This window comes from Eucalyptus grandis, chromosome 10, assembly GCF_016545825.1.
Source record: "Eucalyptus grandis isolate ANBG69807.140 chromosome 10, ASM1654582v1, whole genome shotgun sequence".
Lineage (NCBI taxonomy): Eukaryota > Viridiplantae > Streptophyta > Magnoliopsida > Myrtales > Myrtaceae > Eucalyptus > Eucalyptus grandis.
Genome location: NC_052621.1, coordinates 5,864,346 through 5,873,854, shown reverse-complemented (window position 1 = coordinate 5,873,854; position 9,509 = coordinate 5,864,346). Strand labels below are relative to the sequence as shown.

Here is a 9,509-nt window from a genome sequence, read left to right as displayed (position 1 = left end):
TCCAAAAGCGGAGGACATGGCTTTGTAATGAATTCTATAGACAAGGGCTAAAGGAATAGATCCATCTGCTACTTTATAATTATGGGTTTTGATTTGGAGTGTTAGAGCTCTAAGGATGTTCTTATCTTTGAGGAAACAGAGAAATTAGGATAACAGTCAAAATGTATGGGTCCTTTGCGAGAGACTTGTCTCTACAAGATTAGAGAATGGATTCATCGTAGTTTAAAGACGTGCATCATGTAAGACTAAGAGAATGGAAGTATTAAGACCTTCTTTAGTAAGAGGTTTGACTCCTACTTGGACTAGTCCTATATGAATGTAGTTGTATTTTTGTTTATGCTTTTGAATGGACTCTTTGTTTAAAAGATGTATTTTTTCATAAGAATTAAAAAAGAGGAACATCTCTTTCTTCAGTAGTTATGACATAGTCTCGATTTTGAAAAACTTCAATTTTGATTGCTTGTATATTTCTTTAAGCCGTATTTTAGGAATTTCCCAATTTTCTATAGATTTGTTGAAATCTTCTATTCTTACTTCTTCTCTATGTATAGGACACTGTCATCAAGTCATTTATATATGCAATAGTATTAAGGGAACTTTGAAATTGAAATCTCACTTTTAATATCTAGATTTCTCTCTACAGTTATATTGTGGCGATATAAGGAAATTCTATAGAAGTCTTTATAAATATAATCATTCACTTTCAATGAAGAATCTGCTTAATAACTATCACAGTGTATTTTCTCCTCGATCTGTAATATTTTTAAATCGGAATACACTTTTTTTTTTCTCATACGCCCATAAAACTCATGTTCTATAATTTAAATCGATATCTCTACGTCAATTCAAGAAATGGTAATCTTTGTCCCTTCTCTTCTTCCCATATCATTGTCTCTCAGATGCTTATGGTTTTCTTGTAACTTTGATGCCTACGGATTAAGGTAAATTAGGCATACCCTCGCAATTTCATCTTAACTTCATGTAGAAATATGTAAATACGCGGAATGCAAGAATAAAAGCTAAGACTGTCGAGAGGAAATTTTTTGAATTTTCCATCTACCCCAGTATTTATTGAAACAGCCCTAAGATTTATACGACTCTCTCGTATGAGGAATAAAAAAAAATAAAAAAATGGAGATGGGAATTTCATGCATGTCACCGGATAATCATCTCTACGCATTCTTCTCGATAGCCACCCACTTATCTACTCTCGTTTCACCAAGACGACCAACACTACTCATTTTCCTTTATTGCACGACCACCGAATTACATTTATGTGCCAGTCGCCTCTAAGCAAAAACCTTAAAAAAAAAAAAAAAACAATGCGATGACGGATGTCGGGTTGGTGGTGGCTTTCACGTCCTTTCTCCTCTTCATTTCTTCTATTCTTTCCTCAGGGGAAAAGATATTAAAAAAAAAAAAAAACAAAGATCTTGTCCCGCTTGGCTGATCCTACGTCGGACCCAGATCGGTCCCCACGCACAAACGCCGGAGCAAAAGTCAACGCAAAAAGCCAAAGGATTGCACGCACGACACGGCTACTATTTCGGAAGCACCGAGGTGGCACGATCGTCTCCCTTCATAGGCTTTTAAGCTTCGTGTAGAGGCCGGCCCTACAGGGAGTCGTTGACATGAACGTGCAACCACCGACGCGCACCGCAACGGCGACGGCACTGAGAAGTCTCTCGTTCCGTAGCCGCCGCCGCTAGATGATTAGGACAAGAAGAGAGGTTTGAAACCATGGCCATGACGGGCAATTATATACGCGTTTTGCGGAAAGATATATTGACAAAAAATACAGTTGTTTCGAACCGAGTAAATTCTTAGATAAACTTTAAAGTGGGTTATCAATTTGAGATCCTATTTATGGAATCCTACTAAATTTTTGATATGTTTGAGATTTAATTGAATTGATTAAAGATTTCTCACGAGATTATTTAAAGTCCAAATCACAAAAATCAATTGGGAAATTGATGTTTCTTTATGTAGATTTATTGGTGGTTAATATCGAATTTTCTAGAAATGGTCGTGATTCCAAATCAAAAGTGATCCGTTATATGTTCCGTTCGAGTGATTTAGACATTATAGGATGGAATCGGGGGTGGGTTGCGCATACTCAACAATTTTGACGAGGCAAATTTGACCAATTTCATATCCCGAACATGAGTCTAAAGGGTATTCCATGGTTAACAGTTTCGCTTTCTGTCCCCATCGAGAAATAGAAAAACAACCATTCCTCCCGCGTCTTGTTGGGCTCTTGTTAAGTCAGATGTTGCAGTTGAGAAACGGAAAATCAAATCTGGACGGTCGAAAATGACGGGTTTCACGTGGGTCCCATCAGATCCGACGGCGTCGGATTCATCTTCCCATGTCAATTCCCCTACGCCCCTTCACATACATCCACGGCCGCAAGGCGGCTGACCGGCTTCTTTATTTTTATAGCATCTCTCCACCCGGTTGGAACGTCTCTCTCTCTCTCTCTCTAGCTCGTATCCAATCAATCTCTCTCTTTCTCTCGCTCTGTTTCGTCATTTTTCCTCTCTATTTTCCCCGTCAAAAGATTCCATTTTCCAGGAAAATCAACCCCGGCCGGCGTTCTCCGACCCTCTCCTCTCTTCCCCCCACCCTTCCTCTGTCCCGCTTAAAGTTCCCTCCTTTGTCGATCCCGAAGGCACCGGCGACGATCCGCGGATGACCCGGCAATCCCTCTTCCACCCTCCGGCCGCCCACCGGAGGCAGCCGCTGCTTCCCAACCCCGGCGGGGAGGCGGACGAGCCATCGGCCTCCGCGGCGCCGGCTCCGAAGACGGCGACGGCGACGACGACGAGGGGACGGGCCCGCGTGGCCGAGGCGGCGGGGCGGACGGCCGCGGACTGCGCGGCGGTGTGGTGCTGCTGCCCCTGCGCCGTCTTGAACCTCCTCGCGCTGGCCGTGTACCGGGTCCCCGCGGGGCTCTGCCGCCGGGTGAGGCGGAGGCGGCAGCGCTCCGCGGCGGCGAGGCGGAAGCGGAAGGGGGTGCTCCTGGCGCAGAGGCCCAGCAGCTTCGCGGTCGGGGGCGCGGCGGCCGCGGAGGACGAGGACGAGGACGGAGCCGACGCGGCCGGCGCCGGCGGAGACGGCGACGGGGAGGCCGCGGATGACCTGGAGAAGGAGATGTGGGACCGGTTCCGCGGGGCCGGTTTCTGGAGGAGCCCCTCGATGAGGGACACGTAGGCGGAGAGCCGTTCGCGGGCCGGGCTTGGGCCGGGCCGGGGCCCCTCGGTCGGCCCAATGGGAGCTGCTGCTGCTGCTTCTTCTTCTTCTTGAAAGGGAGATGTAAAAACGAAAGAGGAGTGACGCTGTAAATGGTTCTGCCGAAAATGCAACTGCGGCTGCATTACATTTTGACAAGGACGATGTTATTTGTTTTTAAGTTATGTGCTTTTTGCCTTTCTTTTATGGTCAAGGTCACGAGACTATAAAGAGATAAAAACAAAAAGAAAGAAAAAAATCATAAGATGGATGTGAAGTGCATTTAGTTCACTTTTCTGCAAGGGTTTTGGAGGCCAGTTTGGCAAGTAAATAAATATAACTTTCAGCCAAAGGCTAGCTTTAGAATGTTCAAAGCTCCAGCTACTCTCACCTAATAGTATTTGTGGAATCTAAAACTAAAATTAAATTATTTTTGCCCCTTCTTGTAACATATTGCGGTCAAAAGACCCTGGCGATGTCTCGTGTGACCCTCACAAGTGACAATCACTTGGGTCACCTGAGATCATGCGATCTTGGCCAACAATCACTAGAGCGCTTGGGTCACCAAAATTCATTGCAAATTTCTTTTTTTTCTTTTTAATAAAAAAATATATACAAGTATAACCAAAATTTTTTTTTTTTTTTTTTACCAAACACTACTTGTCTCAAAAGTCATTTTGCAAATAATTTTTACTAAACACAATTTACATTTTTTCAGAGGGCTTTGACTTTTAGCATTGGCTATCCTAGATGTGTTATAAAATCAACTACAAAAAATAACAATTAAACTATGTTTATCTTGCAATACAAAAACGATTTGGAAAATAATTTTCTATTTATGAATATTTGTATCTCTATGGATGGTGAAATATTTTTTATCTATTCATTTTTATAAGCAATATAAATGATCACTTTTGAGAAAATATTTTTTAAATTATTTTTTCGTGAAAAAAATAAAGTCGTAACCACAAAACTTCATCATGAAATTTAAGAAAGAGCCCATATAAGATAAATAATAATTATACACCGTCCTAACAACGAGGAAAAGTTGGACTTTTACTTGCTATTTTGGGAAGCCGGCAAAAGTTTGGAGTTTTGATTGCTATTTTGGGAAGCCGGCAAAAGTTTGGAGTTTTGATGAAAAGTTTAGAGTAGGAGTGCAATTATCTCGAGAAAGCCTTGAATAATGATGCAAGGGAAAAATGGAAAAAAAACAAAATTTCTTCTTTTTTCAAATATGGATATGTATATATATTTTTTTTTTGTGTCGGTTTTTGAATGTACATTAGAGGGAGATTTATATGGAGGAATATTCTTTTTTGTTTTTTTTTCTCTTTATCAATAATTCAACTATTAGTAATTATTGAGATTCGTCTCAGTGACCACCATTTTAATATGGAATGGGAATGTGAGGGGTTCAAATCTCCACCTTCTCAGAGAGATGGAGTGGCGAAAGCAGTAAGTTTGAAAGTGGGTTTACCAAATGGTGTAGCAAGTATGTGAAGTTTGAAAATGAGTGTCTTTTCGAGCCACACTCAGAGTAGAGTAAGAAGAGATGACAAAAAAAATTTACAGAAAGTAATTTCTTTGAAACGAGAGCGAGACTATCCGAAAGAGAAAATTCAGTTCAAACATGCCGACTCGTCCGGATCGCAGCCGCGCTCGAACCAGTCAAACCGCGCGTGACGCGACACCGAGTCACTGACACGGCCGATCCGTACCCGAGCGGCGAAGCGAGCCGGTCTGGCACGGCCCCCACACGCGTTAACTCAGCCCATCGACTCGTCAAAGCGCCCCGTGCCACGTGTCCCCCCGCGGGCGAGTCGGGCAGACCGCGCCGAGTCAACCAGGAGGCCCGAAAAGTCCAATTCCACGCAAAAGTAAATAAAAAAAAATAAAAAAGCTAAAATTCCACCCCAAACAGGAAACACAAATTCCCCAGCCTCTTTCTCTCTCCTCTGCGCCATTATGACTTCTGCGAGCTAGGGTTTCTCTCGCTCCTCCTCCTCTCTAGGCCGTGATTTCTCCTCCCCTCGATCGGCGACGTCGCCGTCGGTTCGGCTCTCCGGTAGCTCCTGCTCCTCCCGGCTTTCATGGAGGTAACGATTTTATCCCGTTCGCGCGCGAGTCGATCCGAGTTTACATCGTCGCCGTCGTCGGGGGCTCCGGGATGTCTCGTCCGGCCGTCTGATTGCGCGATTTCTGCGGCCGAGATTTCGGAATCGCGTCCGATTTGCGCGGCGAATTGTGTTTTTTGTCTTTTCCTGCTTCCGCTGGGGTCGGGGTTTTAGGGGATTAGCGGGATGTTGAGTGTGAGTTCTGGCGAGTGGTGTGTGAACTGGTCCGGATTGATTCGGAGTGCCAGTTCTTAGGTCGCGGATCTATGTCTGCGTTAGGAGTGTCGATCGTCGATCGAATTGGTTGCCAAGATGACTTTTTTTCTCGCGGTTTGGCATTTTCCCGCCGTTCGTTGGGTAAAGCGTTGACTGCCCTGACCTAGGAGTTCCGCTGCTCTTTCAGGCTAAGGTGATGGAAGACGCTAGCAAGTCCGAGGCTCACTCCATATCGGCTGCGGCCTTCGTGGAAGGTGGAGTCCAAGAGGCCTGCGAGGATGCTTGCAGCATCTGCCTTGAAGCTTTCTGCGACAGCGAACCATCTACGGTATGTGACGTGGAATCTCTTTTTGCCTGGGTTTCGCGGCCCAGTTTAGTTGACCTTTCTCTCTCTCTCTCTCTCTGCAGGTGACCACTTGCAAGCACGAGTATCATCTCCAGTGCATTCTCGAGTGGTAATCTATAGTGCTCTCAGCCTCAACAGAATAAGCTTTGCTGCTGACGGAATAGACCCCATTGTAATGCTAGACCAATGCAGTATCAGCAAAGATATTTGTCACATTTCATCTGCATAGTCTCTGGCGCATTCTCCGATTCTCTGGATGTCATATAAAATACTTATACTCTGCTGATAAGAGCACCTGCATTATGTAGCGTCCACATTATCTGTGTTTCTTTTTTGAACTTTCATGCATTGCTTATATCAAGCAAAATGTTATATGGAATGATTACTCTCATATGCTTGATAGACCAGACAAATAAGAGGAATGCTAGAATAGCATTTATTCACGTGTTAACAGGCCGTGCACAGCCATACACAAGTTCTGCACTGCTATGGCTGGAGTAACTGCTGGAGTTCTTGACCTGATGTCTGCAATGTTGTTTTTTAAGGCATTATCGGCCCGCATCCTGAATGATTATATTTCAGTTTCCCCAGAGTCCTTAAAGTTTTATTTTCTTGGTGTGGTTCATATCGTTTGACTATTCATATACGTTGATAGTAGAGCTCCATTTCTTCAAGTATTATTTTATCCGGGTGCATCTGAAACCTGACTAAATTTCCAAGGGAAAAGACCACTCTTTGGCATATAAAATGCAACAAATGGTGTCAAACTCTTAGGATATTGATATTCTGATGGCTTCTTGTTTTTTCTCATTCGCCTCTAGGTGTCAGAGGAGTTCACAGTGTCCCATGTGTTGGCAACCCATCAGCCTGAAAGATCCCTCCAGGTAGATTATGTTCAAATTTGGACATAACCGTGAGGTCTTAGTTCCCTTGACATTATAAAACTTTCAAATTTGAAAACTTTTTCCATGCTTTCAGCCAGGAATTACTGGAGGCAGTAGAACGGGAGAGGAATTTTAGGTTTAACCCATCAAGAAATGCGACGATCTTTCATCATCCCACTCTCGGAGATTTTGAATTGCAACATGTAATTTTCTCAAACAAACTGAATCTCTGGTCTGATTATTAAATTAAACTAAGGGCGTGTTGCTTAGCTGGCTCTTCTTGGTGAATATGCAGCTACCCGTTGGTGCTACTGATTCTGAGCTTGAGGAGCGTATCATCCAGCACTTAGCTGCCGCCGCCGCTATGGGCCGAGCACGTCACATTGCCAGAAGGGAAGGCCACAGGAACCGGTCTTCAGCTCATGGCCGTCCGCATTTCTTGGTTTTCTCTACTCATCCTAACACCCCTCCTAGTGGTCCTTTTCCATCTGCATCCCCATCTGGTAGGGATGGCGAAGATGAACAAGCTCCTGAAGCTACGGTTATCACGGCTCCTTCACCTTCTACCATCGTTCAGGATGAATCTGAGCAGCCAATAGGTACATTGACCTCTTCCCCTGTGGGGCAGGGTTCATCTTCACCTAGAGTTATTGCTGTTAACCAGCAAGGATCATCATTGATCAACAGGTACATGAAGCATCTGTAATATTGGCTTACCTCCACTTGTGAAATCTGTTAGTGTTTTAGTTTTGGATTTTTCTTTGACTTAAGGTTCATGTAGACTTTAGAATTTGTTCAATTCTCTTACATAGTGTCTTTATACATTTTTTCCCCTTGGCAGGAGATCACCAAATCATTCCTCACCAAACAATCAGGATAGGGGAGGACCATCGGAGTTGCAGTCCTTTTCAGAATCCCTGAGGTCTCGATTTAATGCAGTGTCTTCCAGGTATTGAGCTTTGACAGGCACCCCTTGCTTAAATGATTGTTAATTTGATTAATCTGCTTTCATCTATAAAGGTTAAAAAGCATATGCGCTTGACTGGTTTTAGATGCAAAGAATCAATTTCAAAGAGCACACGAGGGTGGAAAGAGAGACTGTTCTCTCGCAACGCTCCCATGGTGGATCTTGGTTCTGAAGTTAGAAGAGACGCAGGGATTGCTACTGTGTCACACATGATGGAGCGTCTTGAAACGAGAGACGGAGGCAGGACCAGTTCTGCTTCTGTGTCTAACAGTTCAGAGAATTTACCCGTTCCACAACCAGAAAACCAGCAGATACCTGACACGGTTGGTGAAAACCCTTTGAGTATCACCAACCATCAGGCATCATCTGCTACAACTTCTTGTTCCAATTGATGTTGCTTCATCATCTGCTTCGGCTCGAAGCATGAATTATCTGAGTAAGTTGAATTCCTGTGCTCTGCTGCTTATGCCGATGCTGTCATCTCATTTCCTCGACATTTCTTATGTCTTTGCACTCTATACCCAGTCTATCCTTTCCTTTTCCTTTGATGCAAATATTTGTAACTTTTTAGTGTTATTGCCGCGTGTACAGACAATGAAGTGACTAATTTAGCCATAAGTTTCTCGCTGATCCCATTCATTTTGTTGTCTGAATTTTTTTGTCTTAAGAATCACTTGGAAGGACACCTGGATGTCAATATCCTTAGGTGATGAGCATTCTTTAGGTGTGAATTCATAGTGGTGGGGAAACTGGTATTAAAAGAATTTTTGCATTATGACCTAGAGATCATGGATTGGGATTACAAAAACCTCTGTGAGGTTCATGTTTGGGACTCCCATTGATTTGATGCCCTTCATGTAGAGATCATACTAGTTGTTCTGGTTAATTGTACAACCTCTAGAGAAGTTTGTAGTTGGAACCTGTCAAGAGAATAGCTGAAATTGGGGAACACCCTTATTAGTTGTTAGTGCATCACTGATTAGATCACGTTCTGAAAACTTCAGTAAGATGGTGATGTACCACATTCTGAGAACTTTCTTGAGATGAAATGGTGCATAATTTTGGATTATCAATATTTGTTTTGTCCATGTGAATCCCGTCTTTTTCTTCAAAAGAATTAAAAAAAAGATCCTGCTTACAATGTGCTAATCATTTCATGTATTGCTATTGTGCTCATAAAAAGCTGCAGTAGTGTTGTTGGTGATGTGGGTATCCATTGGCAGAGGTTTTCTTCTTCATTGCTCCGCTTTTGTTTGCCGTAGTAAAACGGAGCAGTCCTGGGAGTTTTACAGTATACATCTCGACCTTGTTTTATTAGAATATTTGTTGCTTCTAGTTTTGATGTGGAATTCCTCATTCTAAGGGATATTGCACCTTTGGTAGGTAGCCTATGTCGAGGATGCTGAATCTATAGGCGTGATGCATGCATGGATGCGGGATCTTCTTCAGGAGTTCGTCGATCGCTCCTCAGCAAAGAAAAAAAGGAGATTGTTTATTAATATATATGTTGGAATAAAGAAACTACAAAACAGCGCTATGTTTTGATGGTTAAAACTCGTACACCATTGTAAATTCTCCTAGATTTACTCACTTGCAGCTGCGCATACTCGTACTGCGTGATATATCTATCTTCTTCTGAAGCCCATGTGTATACTACTTTTTAGACACGAAGAGATCGAACTCGATCGAACGCTCGTTGGACCGAGGACTACATTATTTTTCTTTTGGTGCTGAGGTTATGCATGTTG

General features: G+C 43.2%; 2 protein-coding genes across 4 annotated transcripts; both read left to right on the top strand.

The window, feature by feature from the left end:
- The first annotated feature begins 2,486 nt into the window (after positions 1-2,486).
- LOC108955637 lies at positions 2,487-3,438 on the top strand. Its single transcript, XM_018863719.2, has one exon. It carries the CDS (start codon positions 2,692-2,694, stop codon positions 3,211-3,213), a length of 522 nt encoding a protein of 173 aa, XP_018719264.2. The 5' UTR covers positions 2,487-2,691; the 3' UTR covers positions 3,214-3,438.
- A 1,712-nt stretch (positions 3,439-5,150) lies between these two features.
- Positions 5,151-9,426, top strand: LOC104421377 (E3 ubiquitin-protein ligase RHF2A). Of its 3 annotated transcripts, none has more exons than XM_010033293.3 (9): positions 5,153-5,330; positions 5,752-5,892; positions 5,973-6,019; positions 6,732-6,794; positions 6,889-6,997; positions 7,090-7,481; positions 7,636-7,743; positions 7,847-8,197; positions 9,149-9,426. In XM_010033293.3, exons 1-8 carry the CDS (start codon positions 5,325-5,327, stop codon positions 8,151-8,153), a joined length of 1,173 nt encoding a protein of 390 aa, XP_010031595.2. In that variant the 5' UTR covers positions 5,153-5,324; the 3' UTR covers positions 8,154-8,197; positions 9,149-9,426. The 3 variants fall into 3 exon arrangements, with proteins under 3 accessions (XP_010031596.2, XP_010031595.2, XP_010031594.2); XM_010033292.3 differs by having other exon boundaries at positions 9,145-9,406; XM_010033294.3 differs by lacking the exon at positions 9,149-9,426 and having other exon boundaries at positions 5,151-5,330; positions 7,815-8,060.
- The last annotated feature ends 83 nt before the right edge of the window (positions 9,427-9,509 follow it).

Coding starts and splice junctions, on each gene's coding strand:
- LOC108955637 (XM_018863719.2), top strand. CDS start 2,692: ATGACCCGGCAATCCCTCTTCCACCCTCCGGCCGCCCACCGGAGGCAG.
- LOC104421377 (XM_010033293.3), top strand. Junction 6,998..7,089: donor GAGATTTTGAATTGCAACAT/GTAATTTTCTCA, acceptor GTGAATATGCAG/CTACCCGTTGGTGCTACTGA. Junction 7,482..7,635: donor GGATCATCATTGATCAACAG/GTACATGAAGCA, acceptor TCCCCTTGGCAG/GAGATCACCAAATCATTCCT.